The sequence below is a fragment of the Prenolepis imparis genome, unplaced genomic scaffold, assembly GCF_030444845.1.
Source record: "Prenolepis imparis isolate NDT839.2.m4 unplaced genomic scaffold, iyPreImpa1.0 SCAF_8, whole genome shotgun sequence".
Classification (NCBI taxonomy): domain Eukaryota; kingdom Metazoa; phylum Arthropoda; class Insecta; order Hymenoptera; family Formicidae; genus Prenolepis; species Prenolepis imparis.
This window is the reverse complement of record NW_028141166.1, coordinates 503,974-527,272: the sequence shown is the minus strand read 5'-3', so window position 1 is coordinate 527,272 and position 23,299 is coordinate 503,974. Positions and strand designations below refer to the sequence as shown.

General features: G+C 32.4%; 1 protein-coding gene and 1 pseudogene across 2 annotated transcripts; one reads left to right on the top strand and one right to left on the bottom strand.

Annotated features, from left to right (window-relative positions):
• Window positions 1–3,553: 3,553 nt before the first annotated feature.
• LOC145939857 (uncharacterized) lies at window positions 3,554–23,055 on the bottom strand (annotated as a pseudogene). The gene is made up of 3 exons (XR_014425911.1): window positions 22,763–23,055; window positions 8,275–8,438; window positions 3,554–4,910 (listed from the first exon to the last, which is right to left on the bottom strand). The product of XR_014425911.1 is annotated as an uncharacterized LOC145939857 (transcript).
• Window positions 8,572–14,574, top strand: LOC145939529 (uncharacterized). The gene is made up of 6 exons (XM_083043878.1): window positions 8,572–10,082; window positions 10,177–10,365; window positions 10,882–10,962; window positions 11,224–11,310; window positions 11,950–12,170; window positions 14,381–14,574. The coding sequence occupies exons 1-6, from the start codon at window positions 9,979–9,981 to the stop codon at window positions 14,383–14,385; spliced, it is 687 nt and encodes a 228-aa protein (XP_082900004.1). The 5' UTR covers window positions 8,572–9,978; the 3' UTR covers window positions 14,386–14,574.
• Window positions 23,056–23,299: the final 244 nt, after the last annotated feature.

The following is a 23,299-nucleotide window of genomic DNA, read 5'->3' as shown; positions in this document are numbered from 1 at the left end:
TAATTTAATAAATTCATCTACACTAAACTCTTTAAAATTCCTAGCATTAAATTCTCTGTATTTATTATCAATTTTATTCGCATTAAGATCAACTTTTAACCACGCATGGTCCGTTATTTTAGGTTCATGAATTACTTGCACTTCTATTTTATTATTAGCGTAAATTAAATCTATAATTGTCTTACTATCTTTCGTAATTCTCGTCGGTTTATTTACATATTGTTTCATGCCTAAGCTCAACATTGTCGTTTGTAACTTCTTTGTATAAAACGAGTCCAACATAATATCTATATTAAAGTCTCCTATTACTATACATTCTCCCCGTATTATTAATTCTTCTATTATATCCTCCAGAAATCTCACGAACTCACCATGCTATGAACTCGGTGAATGATATATTACTGTTATCACTCCTTTATACAATTTATCTTTCACCTCAATCGCAGCACACCAACAATTCGCTTCTAACTTTTTTACTAATACTATCTCATATTTAATATCGTCCCTTACATATAAAAGAACCCCTCCTGTATTTCTGTTTTCAGCATCACATCTAATCATACTATACCCCGGTACGTTCACTTCACAGTCTTCAATTTCAGCAGTCACTCTGGTTTCTGATAACGCTATGAACGCAGGATTCATTTTCTTCATAATCTGATGCTGTATCTCGTCTTTATGCGCCATCAAACTTTGCGCATTTGTATATAGTATTAAGTCCGTTTCCTTCTGTAGTTGCTATTTATCTTCCTCCCATCCGGCCCTCTTCTTCTCCTCCTGTATCGCCCTTTTGAAAGTCGGACATTCCGGATCAAGTGCGCCATGCTCATCATTTATTTTCAAATTGTATGTTTGAATCTTAAACATACAATTTATACATCTTTTCTTTGTCGCTGTACATTCACTCACCTTGTGATTTCCTGCACATTTGTGACATGTTTCATTACGCGTACAATTCTTTGCAATATGATAATAACCCCAGCATCTTTTAATGTTAATGTGATTGAATGCAGGACACTTTCTCCATCCTACATTCAGTTTCCCTTTTCTCAACATTACTTCATGAGTCTCTTCATCTGCTTCAATTATTACGATACCATCTTTTCCTCTTCTTCCGGACTGATCTTTCTCATTTATTTTGTCTTTAACTATTCTCTTCACTATTCGCATATGAATTCCTTCATTTTTCGCGTCAATTTTGTTCTGCTTCTTAATTGTACCTATTAAATCATCATCATTCAACTCCATTTCTTCCTCGCCAATATTGACAATTTTTATCTTAGGTTTCATCCGCGGTGACTCAGTAACGTTAAAATTCTCGCCCAGCTTGGCTTGTACTGTGGCCTTTAGCTTTTCCATTTCTTCTCCAGTCTCACAGCCGAGAATCACTGTTCCCTTACTTCCTTTTTTTAACTTCGTTATTCCCATAGCCATATTCTTGATATCTACCTTTTCTTTTATCAGTTTTTTTAGTTGCTTCACTCTCCTGTTGCACCTTGGGTTTGACAATTATAATTTTTTTCTTTTTTCTTCTCTTTAACTGCTTCACTATAACATCTTTGAGCACCTCCTGCTAGTCCACCCGCTCCTCCTTGTATAATTCTTCTCAAGTCTTCCAGTTCTTGTTTAATACTTTCAAATTCTTCTCGAACTATTTCCTTAACCATCATTTTAATTTCCTTCTTACATGCTGTTTCGTCTTTTATTTCTTTCACAGTTTTTACAAGCCAATCTATTTTTACGTCAATACTCGATGATCCACTCGCTCCTGATATTCTATTTCCACTGCTTGATGTCGTAAACGAACCCGTAGATCCTGTAGATCCTTGTCTTTCCCTGCTGCTCCCCGCTGCTGTCGGTGCCTTCTTCATATCTGCTTCACTTTCAATTGTAAATTTCTCAAATGGGCCAGGACACGACACCAGTTCGCGATTTCTATCATAAATTTTATGTTTACTTGTACATCCTGGATGGTAAAACAGCTTAACACAAGACTTGCATGCAATAACCTGATTTTTTATTGCCTTCTTACATGCCGAGCATCGATACTCGTCATATTCATCGTTCATATCGATAATTATCGGCCGAAGCTGTTAATACCAGCATAGGCGGTCAATTACCTTTGTCCAAATTCACACGTCAGCGCTTTGTGTCCACCTTTAATGTCTACCTGTCGCGTGAAATCTCGATGCCTCATACAAGAAATATAACTCTCACGCTCACAAATCAACATATTCCTGTTAGATAACACTCATGTCTATTCCCGGTCTATGCAACTATTACTTCAATACTTTTTCGCCACTCTCCCTCACTATATAACCACTTAAAAGTTATCACTTTTGCGATGTTTGACACGTCTTCTCTCAGAGAGAGAGAGAGAGAGAGAGGGGGGGGGGGAGGGGGGGAGGGGGAGGGGGAGGGGGAGAGGGGGGGGGAGAGGGAGAGGGAGAGGGAGAGGGAGAGGGAGAGGGAGAGGGAGAGTGAAAGGGAGAGGGAGAGGGAGAGGGAGAGGGAGAGGGAGAGAGAGAGGGAGAGAGAGAGAGAGAGAGAGAGAGAGAGAGAGAGAGAGAGAGAGAGAGAGAGAGAGGGGGGGGAGAGGGGGAGCACGTTGCAGCTCCATCTATCGCGACATTACGGAACTAATCTGTTGCTCTGTTTTATTGTTCATCCTTGATTTCGCACACACATATGCACGAAAATTTTCTGCACTATTTTCTTATTTATTAGGCTTCTAAACTTATATCTCAAAGTTCACTAATACTTCTTCATTCAATTTCTAGTCGGAACCTATCTTATTTTGTATGTACAAATAGCAGAACTTTTATATTAAACAATTATTTTTTTGACCTGACGACAGAAGCCGATAAAGAAATTATAGTTTTTTAGTTTTTTCTTGTTTTTACATAAAATCGGTAGGCTCCGACTTTGTTTCTGTACGTGCTTTAATTGTGGAAAGTATTTATTATTTTATTAAACTAATAAAAAGCTTTCGGTGCAGAAAAATCTATAATCATCCGATCGATAAAACAGACAGATAGCATCCCCTTAAGCCACAACAACTATCAGCGAGTGTTCCAGCTTTAAATGTCATTCCGTTGAACTTGATAATTTTATATTGTGGATTGTAACAATTTGATATAAGCGGACCATCGTAATGTAATAACGATAAATTGGAACATTGTGGAACAGAATGTAACAAAGCAGTTGATGTGTGTAAGTTCTTTTCTTTTTCAATGCGTCTCCGCACAACTTGTTTAAAGGTTTTTCCGCTTTTCGTAGATATTTTTTAAGTGTCTGCATATAGTTTTCAAATTTAAACGCACTGAATTTATCAAGAAGTCCATATCTTTTGACATCATCCACAAGATGAATTAGACTGTGAACATTATGTGATACATTTTCAACTTCGTACAGTTTTATAAATGTTTTAATAAAGAAACGAATGAGATCTTGCGCATAGCTTAGATGTTCATGTAAGTCTTCTGAAGACAAGATTCTTATAATAACGTATAATGTCATAAAATGTATATATACATTTTTATTTATTACAGATTTAAATGCCTGTATATAATAATGGACCTGTATATAATAATATTAGTCTATATTCTGTGGCTTTCCATAATTTTAAACAATCCAATCTTTTTGGTTTTCTTGCAAATTCTATTGATGGCTTTAAATGAGTAATTAAACGTGTAGAAATTTTGTCTACGGCTCTGTATTGTAATCGATATTGTACTCCTCCATGAAGCCATAAATTCAATAATTTGCGCATAATTCCCAAACATATTAAGTGCATATAGTCCAACGGAACATTTGTTATAGGTTTAAAATAAGGAATATTTAACAGACTGCACGTTGTATCTGGTTTGTAATATTTATCGTTTATCTTTTGTATAAAATCATCATCCGATCTAAGTGGTCCGTCAGTTTGTGGGAAACATATTCTATTTTTTATATATTCTCCTTCCGTAGTGCATTTCGTACAACTAGAATGCCCAGAATGTCCTTTGACACACAAAACGAATGATTTAGCCGGTGTATCACAAATTAAAGCTGCAATCCGACATGCTATCTGTCGATCGTTGATGTTAATTCCATTTTCACATATTTCCGTAGCCTCATTGACAAAATCTTTTAAGAAATGATTGGTGTTCTTCGGTTTTTCATAGCCATGATAAAGTCCAATCATAAAAACCATACGGAATAACTGATCCAAGTATAGGCCAAAACTGTTGTTGCGATGATTTTGTTAATGGTAATCCGTCAATGTTCACAGCTATTTTTAAGCAATCAATATTTTCTTTTACAGAAAATAATATTTGTCTTATAGATTCAACTAAACCAAAATGATAATATAATCTTGGTGCAACTGTACGGATGTTGTCTTGTTGTTTTGGTATTTTTAAAATTGTTTGTGCATCCAGAGAGTGTGGAAAAACAAAAATGTTTTTTCAATGTTAATAGTAATGCTTTTAGAGCGATATGTGTAATTTTATGCTCTACAGCCCAGACTGCAAGATCGTCTTCAAAATCGCTTTCACTCTCATTTTCAAATGGCAGATCGCTTGATTCATCGCGAGAAACATTTAAAGATTGTAAATCCGACTCTTGTTCCGAATGTCTGTTTGCATTTTCATATTGTACAAATATGTTTGCATTTTCATGTTGTACAAAACCAACATTTTCACATTCCATATCATTGTCTGTATCTATTATTTTAGAATTAATTCTGTCATTGTTCAAATCTGTTGTGAATTTACTATTATCACACGACAATGAAGTTCTATCAAACAAATTTTGAGAAATAATATTTGCCTCCTTTGCAGCTAATTTTCTGAGATGTCGCTTTGATACATATAAGATATCTTTTCTTTGACGTTGTCGATTCATTTTCATGTGAAGTGTTATATCTGTACAATATGAAAAGATTAATGATTGTAGACAAACTAGTATTATATACTATGTACTTGTAATATTATATATTATTTACAAGATAAACCAGTAATAATGGTACAAATAGAAAGATGATTTCTCAAGAAAAAGTAATTTATAAATATAAAATTAAAGTTTTCTATAAGATATCAAGAGACAGGGTAGTGTTTCGCGCCAAGTAACGCGCAAGCAAAGCCACGTGCAAAAGCAGCGAGACACGCCATGTATCTATTCATACAAGGTCTGTCCGGAAAGTAACCGATGTACGCTAATATCTTTATATCTGAGTGTGCTATTGCAAGAAAATGAGTATTCCTCATTTAAAAGGAACCTTTGTGAGTGTTCCTGGCAAGCAGCACGGCTTTGCAGCCTGTCAATCGAAAACGGTATATAGATGTGTATGGTGATCAAAACCGTGAGTGTCGCATTTCTAATTTTTCAATAATGAGCGTGTCGAGTAATAAATTTGTGAAAAATTTTGTTAAAAATTTGACAAAAAATAATGATTTGAAATAATTAATATGATCCGTGTAACTTCTGCCTGTTTTCAAAATAAAAAATTTTTTAAGAGGAAAGAGATTTGTCGATGTCGACATAAAATAGAATGCAACGCTCACGGTTTTCGTCACATACACATTTGTATACCATTGTCGACTGACGGGCTGCAGAGCCGTGCCGCTTGCCAGGAAGACTCATAAATATTCTCTCTAAATAAATATTTTTCATTTTTTGTAATAACTCAGATATAAAGATATTAGTGTATATCGGTACTTTCCAAATAGACCTCGTACATATAAAATTGGTCATTTTAATGTTCCACTTCAAATATCTCTTTTCTAAAGCTTTTCATAACAAAAATGTCCCTTACAAAAATTGTAGAATTTCGAAAGAGAAAAAAGTTGGCACTGATAATTTTTTCCTAAAAATCGATTTTCAAGATTATTTGAAAGTCATTTATTCTTTTAAATGAAACTGCCTTAATTTTTTTATATAAATTGTTTTCTCGCAATATTCACTATGAAAAATTATAAAGATAAGATGGCCAAAAAGTGAATAGTTTACAAGATATTTTATGCTTTAGTTTAACATAATTTCACATTTCAAACTATGAAATATCATAAAATATTCATTTTTCGCCAAATATTGCGATATCAATTTATATACAAAAATTAGATATATTTATCACAAAGTAAAAGATTCAAATTTCTTTAACCTTGAGATATATTTATATTTATATTATATGATACACTACATTTATATATTTATATATATTATATTCATATATATTGTTGATTATATTGATATATTATATTTATATATATTTATATACACTCGTCAACAAAATTAACGCATATGTATTTTAAGTCAAAATTTCGCATAATTTCAAATAAGCATAACTCCACTAAAAATGATCATATTTGAAAAATTTTTTTTTTACTGTCAAGCTTGAAGTCTCTACTTTAAAAACCATTCGTCAGATTTTTAATTTATCCTCCTCCCCCGTACGCCACTGCTTCAAAAGTAAGGACGGGTTTTGTCTCTAAAAAATTGCGTACTTTGACGCACTCCATGGGGTGGAATACATTTTTTTCGCAAATATTATCATAACTATCGTAAAACGTGGACTTTTTACTACAAATTAAAAAAAAAAGCAAAGTTTGTACGATTTTTTTTCGCGGAGTTATTACATATGAAAGTACCCATACATTTTTTCCATTTACCGCCAGCATTAGTATTACCCGACACGCACCACGAGGTTGCTGGTTGGATTTGGCGCATAGTGTGTGTGTGTATGTGTGTGTGTGTATGCGCCCACGCGTGCGTGCGTGCGTGTAAATTTGGGCTCAAATTTCTCAAACAACAATTAGACCATGCATTAATATGCGTGAACGTATAGAAGAAGTAATCTGAAGACGAGGCGGGAACACACAATTTTGAATGAGAACATTCCTACATTTCCCTCTCCTAACCATACGCACGCACGCACGCACACATACACACACACACAGCAGAGAGGTTGGAGTCATTAAATGGAAAAAATGTATGGGTAACTTTCATATGTAATAACTCCGCGAAAAAAAATCGTACGAACTTTGCTTTTTTTTAAAATTTGTAGTAAAAAGTCCACATTTTACGATAGTTATGATAAGATTTGCGAAAAAAATTTATTCCACCCCGTGGAGTGCGTCAAAGTACGCAATTTTTTAGAGACAAAACACGTCCTTATTTTTTAAGCAGTAGCGTACAGGGGGGGAGGATAAATTAAAAATCTGACGAATGGTTTTTAAAGTAGAGACTTCAAGCTTGACAGTGAAACAAAAATTTTTCAAATACGATCATTTTTAGCGGAGTTATGTTTATTTGAAATTATGCGAAATTTTGACTTAAAATACATATGCGTTAATTTTGTTGACGAGTGTATATTATATTTTTATCTATTTATATCATATATTTTGATTTTGATATATTTATATTTTTATATTTATTTATAATTTTAATTTTTTGTAAGATTTTTTATTTCAGAAAAGATGTAGTTTTAAAATTGATATAATTTGACATGAAACATATATATCTGGTAAACTATTCATTTCTTAATATCTTAATACTTTTACGTGCACAATAACGGGATAAATCAATTAGTGTAAGAAAAATACAAGAGTTGGATAAGTTAAATTTTTTCTTAAATTAAACTCAATGGCTATAAAAATAACTAAATTTTGTAAAAGTTGTAAACAGAAATAAACTTAGTTAAAAGTTAAAGTTAAAATAAAAAAGTTAATTTTCAAAAACATTTCATAAAATAAAATTAATAATAAAAATATTTATAATTAACTTAACTTCGAGTGGTTACAATTAAAAGTAATGGAAATATGGAATTGAAAATTAAATTTTTTACTTAATGAAATTTATATATAAAATATTGAAATTGTTTAATTGTATAGGACATTATTTATAACAATATAATATCAGAGATGATTAAATATTTCTGTTAACTAAATTAAAAATTGCACAAACAAAAAAGTAACTCACTTAAGCTTAAATTAACTAAAGATAAATTAATAAAATTAATAAAATTCAAAGTTGAAAAAGTTAAATATAATAAGCATTATTTAAATTATGATATTTGAATGTCATAATGTTTTAAAAATTAATTCATTCGAAGTACCAAAACAATTATAATATAAATAAAAAGAAAATTTTGTTTCTTAAGTTTATATAAAGAAACATAAAATCATTGTTTTTTATATTGGAATATTTTTTTTCTTTCACATAGGAACATTTTTAAGTTCGAAAAATTTAAAAGTTAAAAAAATTAAAATGTATGTGTTGAATAAAGCATACCTGTCGCGTAAATCTTCTCTAATCTCTAACGTAGAATGCTGAACAAGTAGTAGATAAGAAACCCAGCCAGCAGCTGATCAAAATAATACTAATGTGGAATTTTAATAGCTTTTTTTAACAAAAGCATCATGGAAATGCAACTGAGGTATTTGCAATTCTGAGAACTGAAAGCATGTTAATGTTTTAAGACTGATGATTATATACAGATAATGTTACAAGACAGATAATTTTTTTATTTTATATTAAAAACAATATAGATATAAATTGTACGAACAACATAGATATAAAAAACGTACAAGTAAAAAATTCAATTTAAATCTTTAAAACAAAATATAATAAAATTTTTATTCATCATATGAAGTGCACACACACACACACACACACACACACACACACACACACACACACACACACACACACACACACACACACACACACACAGTCACCGACAATAGAAAAAAATTGTTTTAAATAACTCGTGAAACTATTCTGCTGACAATTTAGAAGTTACTCTATGTTGCGGAAACTGCATATCATTAAAATATGTTTAACGCTAAAACGTTTTAATTTATATCTTTACATCTTTTGGCAATGAATACCTAGTGCGGCTTTGCAAGCACGAGGATAACCTTAAACTCTTGATCAAAATAAGTTTTACGAAAAGTTGTACAAAATATTTAAAAAATCATGTAATTTATATATATAAATTGTTTCGCTAACTTTATTCAATATTTTATAAAATGTAAAAGTAAAAAGAAAAAGGATTACCTTTGATATCACAGAGTCACGCTTTAATATTTTTTCCACGCCATTCAGGGCTACCGGAAAAAGATCGAAACAGGAATGACGTACGCAAATGTCGTTGATATACAATACTTACTGAGCGCTCAGTGAGCGATCGTGCTTCTGGATGCACCCACTGTTTCCGTATCTTGAGAGTAAAATTGAGATTATACACGGGCGGGAGATATGAGTATGTTGCACTATCTCAGTACTTTGAGTAAAACCTGAGATTTTACACGTGCGATAGAAAGGCGTACGTATTGTTTCCGTACTTTGAGTCAAACTTCAGATCATACGCGCGCGAAAGGAAACAGAATGACACTGTGGAAGATATTATAGCGTTGATCTTAGTATTTTACAGATGATCACAGTACAATGAGTATAAAAATGGGATGATACGTATAATATCATGTCACAGTATATACAGTAGCGCAACTCTCTCGATTTTGTGTTGGCCAAAATGGAGTGCGCATGCGCGAAGTAAGCGAGTTGCCCAGTAGTGCCATCTGAACTTCTCTCTCACTCACTCTTACTTGTTTCGGTCTCTCTCAGTCTCATTAAATGCCTTAACACATTTAAATGCCCTCTTTAAATGTCCATGTGTACATTTGATGGCAGAAATTGGCAGCAATAGATTGCATCTTGGCGCAATTTATTTATAGTGCTGTTTAAAGTGCTTAAATAGTGCTGTGAATATATAGATATCTGTGATATTTACAGTGCGACAGAGTGAAATTTGGAAACTGAAACTGAGTTTTATATATACAGTGAAAGTGATCTGAGTCGAAGTGATTTATCCTTAGAGAGAATTGTTTATTTCTATAAATATAGAGGTTTTCAATTCTCTTTTTCAGATTTCACTTTGATCTTAGCTCTACTGTTTCAGGTATATTGTTAGAAGAAGCGAAAAGGATAAAAAATATGGAGAAAATGAGTGCAAAGAGATGGTGCGCAGTGCCAGAATGCACTCAAAGATTCCATAACTTGAAAAAACATTTGTTTAGGTTTCCAAGGGATCATGATAGGTTTGATACGCATTAATTATTTCTTAAAAAAAACATTTTTAATTGTAAGTTGTGTATTACGTTTCTTATTTATATTAAATTTCTACATATACAGGTGGTTACAATGGGTACAAGCATGCGGAAGACTTGATTTGCAGCCAAAAGGACCTACATACGCATATAATAATTGTTATCTGTGCCATTTACATTTTGAAGAGAAATGGTATAATGTTAATAAGGTCAGAGCTCGTCTTCACCCAGATGCTGTACCCACAATCTTTTTTGAACCAGATTTTAATATAAGGTATGTTTATATATAATATTTTTTTAGATTATTCTGTACTTAAAGTAGTCCACTTTTTATAGTAGAAATTTAATACTGTGACACATTTGATAATATATTTAAAAAATAATTATTTTACAGCAATACAGTTCCATCGTTATCAGAGGAAGATAATGTGTAAAGCCTAGTCTACAATGGCAGTAAGCAGTATAGAGTAAGCAGTAAGCAGTAAGCAGTATGAAATGGGAATTGCCCATTTCGTTACTCCCGGTCTTTACATCCACTAAAAACAGTATACTCTCTATTCTACAGCCTTGTTATTGCCATTGTATACTGTTTTTAGTGGATGTAAAGACCGGGAGTAACGAAATGGGCAATTCCCATTTCATACTGCTTACTGCTTACTGCTTACTCTATACTGCTTACTGCCATTGTAGACTAGGCTTAAGTAATCCTTAATATTATATAATAAAATATATATATATTGTATATTATTATATCATAATACAAAAATCATATATAAAAATTTTTTTACAGAAATATTGCCAATAATGTCAATAATGAAAAGGAAAAAGAAGCAATTGAAGAGGACAAACAACAACAACAAGAAATAAATAAGTAAGAAAACTTCCAGCAAACAGTAACATAACAGCGAAAGTAACAGTAATGTAACATAAACGTTAACTTAATATGTAACAAACGATTTCACATTCAACTATAAAACTGTTACGTAATATTACGTTTTAAATAATGTTACATTGTTAATTGGAAAATTTTAATTTGATATTAAGTTACTGTTACTTTGTGTTTTTACTGGAATCTATATATTTTAAAAATAATTATTATATTTGCTTATTCATGTATATTATTTTGTTACAGAAATACAGATGACACAGCTGTACAGATAAATAATAATAAATCTGTACAAACAGTAGAACAACCAATACAAGAAGGAAATGATAACAGGTAATTAAAAACAAAGTGTTTGTGTATGTGTACATTACAATTATTACCAGTAGACAAAAAGTAACATATATATGTATAACATGTTATGTTATAATTTCTCATTCAATATTGTAACTATTGCATACATTCCTGCTACATTGCAATTACATATATATAGCTAACTAAAAAATTATAACATTGATATTATGTTGCTGACGCTAATTGGAATTTTAATATTATTTGTAACAGGAAAATTCCAATTAGCGTTAGCAACATATAATATCAATGTTATAATTTTTCAGTAAGCTATATATGTAACTGCAATGTAGCAAAAATGTATGTAACAATTACAATATTGAATAAGAAATTATAACATTATAACATGTGATAATATTATTATATTATGATATTATTATAATGTTACATGTTACTGTAATTTTGTATTTACTTGTAATAATTATAATTTCCTTACATATATAAAAGTATATCGACAAAGTTTTTATCTTATTGAAAAAGATATTTTCTTATTGAAAAAGATATTTTAAATTTTCATATATTTTGTTTTTAGTAATTTTTAAGATATATAATTTTTAAGATTATATTTTTCTTGTTATTTTTTTCTTATTTTCTTAATATCTGATATATTTGAAAATATTATAGGAAAGCATCCAGTAATACATCTACAGCATCCCACATATCATCGGAGAACAGTCCGCGAAAAAACAAGTTGCGCGCAAAAATTATAAAATTGAAAGCGCAAAATAAAACATTAAGAGAAACGGTGAGAAGACTAAAAAAAGAAAAAGAAGAAAAGAAGAAGAAAACACCTATACCAACAAAAAAAGAGGGCAACGAACATACAACTTTGCGAGAATTAGGCCGTAAGTTATTACCACCAAATTTTGCAAAATTATTATCAGCACAGATTGACGCTCAAAGTAAAAGCAAACGGGGTAGAAGATACGATCCTGAATTTAAACGATTTGCGTTATCGTTATATTTTTTAAGTCCGCGAAATTATAAAGAATTTAAAAAATCACTTACGTTGCCTTCGATTCGTTCTTTACAAGCATTCACAGAAAAGTGGGAAATTTTTCCTGGAATTAATAATAAAATATTTGATGCTTTAGCAATAAAATTAAATTCATTGCCGCTTATAGAGCGCCACTGCATATTATGTGCAGATGAAATGAGTTTGAAATCTCATTTATTTTATAATGTGTCGCGAGATGAAATTATTGGTTTTGAAGATACAGGCAATTATAATAAATCATCTATATCTGCAAAAAGTGCTTTAGTAATAATGGCACGTAGCATTGCAGTAATTGGAAAGTCCCTGTTTGCTTTTGTTTTGTAGAAAATGCATGTTCAAGCAAGCTCTTGAAAGAACTTATTTTTAATATAATAATTAAGTTAACAAATAATGGTGTTAAAGTGCATGCATTGGTTACTGATATGGGGTCAAATTTTATACAACTATCTCGCGAGTTAGGTATTACTATAGAAAATTCAACATTTTATGTCGGAAATGAAAAAGTATTTTATATATTTGATACTCCGCATTTAATAAAAGCTACACGAAATAATTTATTAAAACATAATTTTCAAATAGGTAGCAATAAAATAGCTTCATGGACGCATATTGTAGAGTTTTATAACAGAGATAGTAGACAATGGATAAAAGCAGCCCCTAAATTATCTAATCATCATATCGAACCAAATAATTTTGCAAGAATGAAAGTAAAATATGCAGTCCAAGTATTTAGCAATCGTGTAGCTGCGGGTATGTGTACGCAAATGTCTTCCGGTTTTCTTTCAAGTGAAGCAATTGGAACTATAGATGTAATTGATCACTTTGATAAATTGTTTGATATACTAAATTCATCGTCTATAGTTAATCCAAAAGAATATGGAAAAGTTTTTAATGGAAGCGAAAAACAAATTCAATTTTTAGAAGATATGTTGCATTATATAGAAAGTATAAAAGTTATTAACAAAAATGGTTCTAATGTAAGCGTTAAATGTTTGAAATGTTGACAGATCACAATTAAAAGTGTACAACAATTATGGGAAGTATTAAAATCTTATGATTTCCCATATCTTCGAACACGTAGATTGAATCAAGACTGTATTGAAAATTTTTTTGGTTCTATTCGGCAACAAGGCGGTAATTGTTTGAATCCTACGCCAATACAGTTTGCGCGTGCTTTTAAAAAACTTTTTGCTTCAAAATTTTTAGAACATTCAGATTCATTAAATTGTGAACAGGATGCAGATGAAATGTTAAATTTATATGAATCATCGTGTAACGACTCAGCATCATTTCTGACCTCTTCAGTAGATAAAGTTTTAAATATTCCCACTCATGATTATTACGCAATGGATCTGCCAGAGGAAAATGCATTTAAATATGTATGCGGATTTTTGATTAAAAAGTGCACAGAAATACATTCCTGCGAAACGTGCATAGCTTATATAAAGGAAAATGAAGCTATTATAGATAACACAACATTATATTGTTCTTTTCGTGTTTACTCGAACGAAGAAAATGTTTTTGGAAATTTAAATATTCCGAGTAATAATTTTTGTGAATATATTCATAAATTGGAAGAAATCTTTGTAAAAAACTTTGAAAGTAATTGTTATAAAAAAAATTTTGGGGCTTATTTATATCAACTTGCGCAAGAAATATTTTTTGAACTACCATGTCCAGCGTTTCCGCTTGTTTTTCTCACAAAATTGTTTTTACGCATGCGTATTTATTATACATTGTCACAACATAATAAAGCATGTAAAACTATTTCAAGAAAGAACAGAAAACTTTTAAATATTTTACACTTATAAATGTATTTTTTTCATAATTTTAAATATTTATATGCATGATATTCCTGCGTCTTTTTATATATAATGTATTGCGTGTGTTTATTACTAATATTTATTGTTTTTTATAACATATTTATTGCGTGTGTTCTATATTTTTAATGCTTTAATGTCTTATGCGTTTAAGTTTCTTAATATTGTGTGAGTGTGTGTATCTCTATTACTTTTTGTAATTACGTATAATAATTAAAAAAAATTTTTTTTTATGCAGATTGAGACAATAATTCTCATGCCAATTTGGAATAATAATTAGTAAGTATACAAAGCGGTAATTAAAATTAATTTTATCTCATTTTTTATAAAAACATTATTTATAGATTATTACTATATTATATGTATTATAATATTATTAATTATTATATAAAGTCTCTTTTGCTCTTCTGAGCAAATTCTTTCTTGTTTGTATCGAGGTGGATCGAGCTGAGGTACAGACAGGTAAAGAATTTGGAAGAAAATATAGAGATATTAGGTATATATATATATGTATGTATATGCATATTTATAAAAATATTTTTTAAACATTTCTTTGTTTATCATAAATATATAATATGTAATGTAATTTTTAGAATATCTACATTAAATCAACATGTTATTTTTAGGAAAACTAAAATACTTTTAATTTTATTTATTAATAAAATTTGTAATAAATATTTTGTGATTTGTAATAAATATTTTATATGTGATTATATTTTTGTTTCATAAATTTTATTTATATACTTCATATTAACATTATTATACAAAAATATATATTTAATAAATATAATTTTTTTATTTTATAAAAATATTGCATTTTATTATTTCTCTTTGTCACTTATTTATAGCGTGCAATTAAATTTTTGTATAATATATAATTTTATTATTTTGATACATATAATTAATAATACTATGATTTTTTTATAACAATGTATATAGTTAATAATTTTTATATATTTTTTTTGCCTTTGTCTATTTTAACATTACACACGTCTCATATTATTTATTAATGATACGCTTTAGAAATTTTTATTTATTTTTTAACGTATATATTATAATAATTTTTATTTCTTTCTATTTTGTATTATTTTTGTTAAATTATATTATTCTGATATGTTAGTAATGACTGAGTTAGAAAGAGAATGAGTTGGAGAGAGAACAAACAAGAGTGAGCGAGAGAGAAGTTTAGATGGCATTACTGGGCAACTCGCTTATTTCGCACATGCGCACTCCATTTTGGCCAACACTAACTTCAAAGGCGCCGACAGAGAGTTGCGCTACTGTATATACTGTGATCATGTGCTGTTAGGGTAATATGCAGTAAAATAATATAAAATAAAAAATATTATAGATTTACTTTAATTGTTTATGTGTGCGCATGTATAGTATCTCTTTTTGTGTATTCTTCCTTTATAAATAATAAATTTTGATTTATTCGGCTACGTTCATGTGTCAATGCAAAATATCTTTTATAAGTGTATATTATTAGATCTCGTCACCCCGTTTTCACTATAGGATAACAAAATATTGAACAAATATACGCGATTAATAAGTTTTGTTTTAAATTGAATGAGAATGCCACGGTGGGGGGAGGGGGGGGATTGTTATGAAAAATTTTAAAAAATATTTGATTATGCTTTATCACATACTTAGGTTATTACTAGCGCGCAGTTCATCTTCAAGGTTCATCTTCAACTGTTTCGAGGTTTTCCAAAATCATTTGTTGTAATCGACAAACTTGAACACGTGATAAAACTTGATAAAACATGATTACTAAATGCTTTTTTTAACTTTATCGCTTATTTTTCTGGCTTCTCTTTCAATTTAACACAAAATTTAATTGCATATCTTTGTTCATTATTATTGTCGCCCCATAAAGAAAACAGTGACGAGACCTATTATATTGTTACGCTACTATTTTACAGTAAAAATTTAACATATTGTTACGTCCTCGGGACGGCTTTTGCGAAATATCGCAAAGGCTTCTCACTCACACACTCACTCGCGTCTCGCGAAATGAATATACTCTCGTAGTGATATTATGATCTTTAATGCGACGATCCAATACACAAAAGCGAAAAGATACAATAAAATATGCATGCACGAAAGAATGAAAGAATGCTCTGATCTAGACACGTCCGTCCGAGTTGACAGCTAGACCAAATCTAATATGTCGCCGAAAAACAACGAGAGGGCGGTTGTCAATAAACAACCCCCTTAACGATGACTCTCAGAGGATGACGTTCAGGGGATGAAAGACCAGGGACGTAACACTGTCCCTTTCCTTCAAAATTGTCGTCCCGACAATCAACAAGGGGTAGTTGCTTTTGTGCGTTGAGTCCTTCAACCAATGTGCTCCGATGTCGATTCTAGGGTACCGATGAGCCTTCTTGCTCTACCCTAGGCTGCTGCCTCAGGTTACCGAGCGACTCCATCTAACAGTCCCCAATCGACGTACGCCTTCTTCAAATGTTGACTCCAGGGCTTCGACGAATCCTCTTGCTCTACCCTGAGCTCCTGCTCAGGTTACCGAGCGATTCGCCACTCGAAGCCCAATCAATTCTCAGCGTTCCACTTGACACAAAATGATCTTCATCATTCTTTACATCCCGGTCTCCCTGTGATTTCTTACTTCAAAAGATCTTCGGACAAGGGGGGGGGGGGGTAACCACCGTGGACCCATCGTTCCTCATGAACTGCCCAAGTCCCTGCCTCGGCATTTGCCCAACGTCCCGCGGGAAAACCACGGATCAAAAAAACCGCGGGCGAGGCAGTCTTCTTAGAGTGCAAATTTCCCTCTCTTCTAGAAAAATTTAGCTCGACGTTCAGCTTCGGGAAGGTTCAGCTCGATATTCGGCTCATCCACCATGTTCGAAAATTTTCCTTTAGGTAAACCTTCCAGGACAACGACTCTAAAAATAATACGCAGTAACTTAGTACTATTCAATACTACACAATTATTTTTTCTTAATACATTATTCGCCTAACAAAAATCTATAAGCTAGATATTTTCCAGGTTCCGATTTACTCTAATCTAAAATTTTTCTTTCAAGAAAAGAAGCTAATCGTTCTGCATGAACTATCTTCTTTTTGTGTCGAGGTGTTCTTTGAACATAATAAACTACATCACTTAATTTCTTCACTATTAAATAAGGACCCTCCCAATTGCTTTGTAATTTCTGAGCTTTTCCTTTATTCCTATGAGGATTATATAGCCAGATTCTTTCTCCTTCCTCAAAAAGAACTCCTCTAACTTTTTGATCATAACGAGCCTTAATTTGTGAAGATTTCAAAACCATTCGTTCCCTAACACTAGAATGAATTTCCTCTAATTTCTCTTTCAATTTTTCTACAAAATTTCTCCCCGGAGGTAATCTCTCTTCAACAAATCTCGGACTTCCTTGCAACAAATCCACAGGTAACTTGAGCTCTCGAGCAAAATATAACTCTGCAGGGGTCACTCCTGTGGTCTCATGCTTCGAAGCTCTGTACGCCAACAGAAACATAGGAACCCATCGATCCCAATCCTTCTGATTTTCTGAGACATATTTAGCTAGATAATTTATTATTGTTTGATGCTGACGTTCAACCTGACCATCAGATTGGGGATCCAGAGCAGTCGTTCTAGTCTTTCTAATTCCGAGAAGACGCATTAATTCAGAAAATAATTGGGATTCGAAATTTCTTCCTTGATCTGTATGAATTTCAATAGGCACCCCATGCCTGGAAATAAATTGGCTAACAAAAACTTCAGCTACCATCTTGGCTCTAATATTTTTCACAGGGTAAGCTTCTACCCACTTTGTGAAACAATCCACAATTACAAGCAAATATTTGTTTCCTAACTTGGTCAACGGAAGAGGACCAAGGATATCCATTTGTACCCTTTCTAGCGGAGCTCCAACGTTGTAAATCTGAAGAGGAGATTTTCCTTTTCCTAAGGGACCTCTCTTTGAGACACAAATTTTACACGATTCTTCTACATCCTGTTTACAAGTTGCCCAAAAGAATCGTTTCCGAATCTTTTCTAAAGTCTTGTTCACTTCAAAATGTCCTCCCGACGGAGAATCGTGTACTTCCTCCAAAATTTCCTTTACTTGACTCCGAGGAACTACTAGTTGAAGAAAGCTGGATCTGAGATTCGGAGCTTCCCATCTTTTATAAAGAATACCATCTCTCAAAACCAAAGAATCCCAATACGACCAATAAATTTGTGCTGGAATATTTCCAACAGGAATTTCTGAACGTGATGGTCTCTCTCCCATTTCTTTTCCTTGTAACACAAATGAAATACTTAAATCTCTTCGTTGTGCTTGACGCCATTCTTCAAGGTTCTTGCCTTCTAGTATAATTCAAGCGACTGTCTTGTCATTGTCAGACATATTTTTCTTCTCTACTCGGAAGCAATATCCACAGCCGCTCGACTCACACATCCGTCTAGATAATCCATCGGCATTTTGATGAGAAATTCCTTTTCGATAAACAATTTCAAATTCATATTGTTGGAGTCTTTCTAGCCATCGAGCCAATTGTCCTTCTAAATCTCTGAAAGACATAAGCCATCGTAATGAAACATGATCTGTGCGAATCAGAAACTTTCGTCCTAAAAGGTAATGACGAAAAAAATTTATAGAATTTACAATCGATAAAAGTTCTCGACGAGTGACACAATAATTCCGTTCTGATTTACTAAGAACACGACTAAAATACACTATCACTTTTTCACTTCCATCTTGTTTCTGTGACAAAACTGCTCTAATTCCTATATTCGAGGCGTCTGTATCTAAAATAAATTCACCTTCTTCTTTTGGAAAAGAAAGAATTGGAGAAGAACTTAATAATGATTTTAATTTTTTAAACGCCTCCTGACATTTTTCTTCCCACATAAACTTATCTTTATTCTCTGTTAACGTATACAGAGGTTTAGCCAAAGAAGAGAAACCTTTCACAAATTTCCTATAATACGAGCAAAATCCGAGAAAACTACGTAATTGTTTTCTCGTATGTGGAACCGGCCAATTTTTCACGACAATTATCTTTTCGGGATCCGTGGTAACACCCTCCGCAGAAACAATATGACCAAGATATTTTACATTATTTTTAAAGAAAAAACATTTCTTTGGATTGATCTTTAAATTTGCTTCTCTTAATCTTGAAAATACAATTTTAAGATTATTAATCATTTCAGCAAAAGTTTTTCCAAAAATTATCACATCATCTAAATATACAAGACAAATTTTTGATATTAAATTTTGTAAAATTTTCTCCATTAATCTTTCAAACGTTGCAGGGGCGTTACATAAACCAAAAGGCATAACTGTAAACTGCCAAAGTCCCTTGCCGATTGAAAAAGCCGTTTTCTCTTTATCCTCGGGACGGATCTTAATTTGCCAATATCCGCTTTTAAGATCAAGCGTGGAAAACCAATAATTACCTGATAGTTGATCAAGAATTTCATCAATTCGAGGAAGGGGGTAAGAATCTTTAATAGTCACCGTATTCAATTTCCGATAGTCAACACAAAATCTGATCGAACTATCCTTCTTTCTCACATAACAGCAGGAGAAACCCAAGGACTGTGTGACTCTTCAATCACTCCACGTGTTCTCATTTCCTCTATATTTTTATTCACTTCCTCTCTAAATGGATTGGAATTCTACGGGGAACCTGTTTAATGGGGAGAGTCTTGCACATTTATGACATGTTCTACCGAAGATCGGAGATATTGTTGCAGTTTCCCGCAACAATATCTCCGAAAAATACATTTTCAAATTCTCTTAAAAATTCAATAAAATTCCTTTTTTCTAACTCTGTTAATTTTTTAGAATTGTTTTCGAAGAGTTCTTTCAAGGGAACCGGAACTTCTTCTGAAGACTTTTCAATTCTAGCTATTTTTCCTTCTAATCCAGAAACTCTAAAAGCTGATTCAAACACTTTTTCTAAATTAATCATTTTCAAGAAATCTCCCAACAAACATTGATCACTAATATCAGCAACGATCATAGGTATATTTACAGAAAATCTTCCTAATTCGACTCTAACTTCCGTTTGAAATTTAATAGGAACTTCTTCTCCAGTGGGATATTTTAGATTAATATTTCCTTTACGAACACTATTCTTTTTATCAATAATACTACTATTCACAATAGAAACATCAGAACCCGTATCCACCTTGAAAAAACACTCTTTTCCATTAATTTTTCCTTCATAAATAAAATAATTTAAATTATTTCTTATGCTATTGACATTAAAACTAATTCTCGGGGAATTCCTTTCGCGAGCCGAACTTCCCCCGCATAGCTCGGCTAACCCGAGTTTCCCTTTTCCTCCGGGCAATCAGATCGAAAATGTCCGACTTTCCCACACATCCAACATTCTTTTCGGCCGGCACCAAATTTGCTGCCTTGCCAATTCCTTTTTTCAAAATTCCCCTTTTTTTCTTTCCCCTCTCGCTCGCCTTCTGTTTTATTTCCTTGTGCTGCGTCTTTCTTTTCACTAAAATTTTTATTAAAATTTCCTTTCTTTTTTTCGCATCCCTCCCCTTGAATCATTTTAATCGTTTTTGCTCTTTCTATTGCGACACTCAAAGATGTAACATTTTCTAATTGCAGCGTTTGCTTCACAAAATTGTCAAAAATTGCCGAAATGAATTGCGCGCAGGCGATTTTGTCTCGAACTTCATGCGAACACTCGGGATATGCGAGGCGAACTAATCTGTCTAATTCTGAACCCAACGCGGCTAGATCTTCACCAAATTTCTGTTTTCTATTAGTAAACTGGACATAAAAATTTTGGGATAAATATCCTTCCCCAAATCGCAACTCAAGTTTGGATTTTAGTTCCGCGAATTCTAAATGTGATACATCTTGAACTGTCTCTAAAACGGTGCGCGCTTTTCTCCTCAAACACGAAGCGAGAGCGACAGTCTTTGTTGAATCATCCCATTCGCCCGAGCAATTAAATTAAACTGAGAAAAATATTCTCTAAGCGATACCGTTCCATCGAACATATCTGGCTTTAATTTAAAACCTAGTTCTGTGCGAACGCGATTTTCTCTGACGTTATCAAGTCGCGATCCCGAATCTCCGGAAGCTCTATTATTAGAAGGACTTAGCTGTCTGTCGCGTGCGAAGATCCTCTGCTCTAATCGGCGCAACTCTTCGTCACGTTGCTGTAATACAGCTTCAAAACGCGCTTGCTGTTGACGACGTTCCTCCTGCAGCTGTCGGATCTCGTCCATCGCAGTGTGCATAAAGTCCACTTCCGTCGGCGTTCGTTCCGTCGGCTCCTCGCTTACGGTGACTCGAGGTGGAGCTTGCGATCGGGTAATCCTCGGGGAATGTGACATTGTGACTTTTCCTCGTCGATGTTCTTTGATCCCGGACGAGCTCCCAAAATGTTACGTCCTCGGGACGGCTTTTGCGAAATATCGCAAAGGCTTCTCACTCACACTCACTCGCGTCTCGCGAAATGAATATACTCTCGTAGTGATATTATGATCTTTAATGCGACGATCCAATACACAAAAGCGAAAAGATACAATAAAATATGCATGCACGAAAGAATGAAAGAATGCTCTGATCTAGACACGTCCGTCCGAGTTGACAGCTAGACCAAATCTAATATGTCACCGAAAAACAACGACAGAGCGGTTGTCAATAAACGACCCCCTTAACGATGACTCTCAGAGAATGACGTTCAGGGGATGAAAGACCAGGGACGTAACAATATACTATAAAAAAGAATGATATAATCCCTAAAAACTTACCTTTTCAAAAAAGGTAAAAAAAAACACCAAGTACACGCGCGGCAGTGAAAAATTAAAGTTGCAAACCCATGTGGAATCGTACTAAAAAAAATAATGATATCTAAAATTGCACCAAGTGAATATAGAAACTTGTACCAATAAAAAATTAAAGTTGCAAACCCATATAGAGTCGTATAATTATAGACCTTGCTTCCGAAGCACCCGGTGATATAAGCTGAATTTCGATTTGCGCTTGAAGTTGCAAATCCGTATAAAATCATACAAAAATTAAAAATTAATACAAATAAAAAAATTAAAAAGTTTTAATTAAAACAATACTTGGCATTGCTAAATTGAACAATATTCTATAGTTAGTTTTAAAATTTAGCAGCGCCAAGTTTCGTTTTAATTAAAATATTTTTATTTTTTTTTATTTGTATAATTTTTAATTTTTGTATGATTCTATACGGATTTGTAACTTCAAGCACAAATCGAAATTCAACTCATATCACCGGGTGCTTTGGAAGCAAGGTCTATAATTATACGATTCTATATGGGTTTACAACTTTAATTTTTCATTGGTACAAGTTTCTATTTTCACTTGCTGCAATTTTTTGATATTATTATTTTTTTTTAGTACGATTCCACATGGGTTTGCAACTTTAATTTTTTACTGCCGCGCGTGTACTTGGCGCTTTTTTTTACTTTTTTTGAAAAGGTAAGTTTTTAGGGATTTTAAATTACTGGACTTATAAATTGGAAGTCCATCGATATTAAATTGCAAATTAATTACATCATTTCCAAATTGTACGGGGTTGATGCATTTTGCTAAACCATGTGCAATTCCGAAGTAAATATATTCTCCCAACTTACCCTCAATTACTGATTCCATTCCTTTTATTTCGTATTGTGCTGACGTCGTTTTTAAAAAAGTTATTGATTTCTTCGGGAGTGATAAAGGAATTAACGGATGTCTCAAAATACCTAATAATTTATCCATATGCGTGTGCGGAATATTTGATTTGATTGCCCAAATTCGTAATCTTTTTTCAATGGAGGCTAACTCATCTCTGTACGTTGAATAGCAATATTATCAACTTCACTTTTCACTGTTAGCTTCGTCAGACAAATTAGATTTTATAGTACTATCATCTGGTTCAATGCAATTTTCTACAACTTGAGTATCCTTAGTGAAAACTTCGCTGCATTTATACAAGTGTCCTTTTTGATCTCATCTAGCAAACGATTAAATTTGCTTGTATTATGATATGCACTGATGTTATGCACATTTTTGTTTTTAGATACACAATATGTAGTATTAGAGCATATGATGTAAGTTATATATTATGCATGTACATAAATCAATTATTTTAATTACCAGGGTTGGGAAGTAACGCTTTACTTGTAACG

Excerpts from the sequence above, each read along its gene's own strand:
- LOC145939529 (XM_083043878.1), top strand. The coding sequence starts at position 9,979 with ATGGAGAAAATGAGTGCAAAGAGATGGTGCGCAGTGCCAGAATGCACT. Across the intron at positions 10,083-10,176 it reads TTTCCAAGGGATCATGATAG|GTGGTTACAATGGGTACAAG; the intron begins GTTTGATACGCA and ends CTACATATACAG. Across the intron at positions 10,963-11,223 it reads CAACAACAAGAAATAAATAA|AAATACAGATGACACAGCTG; the intron begins GTAAGAAAACTT and ends ATTTTGTTACAG.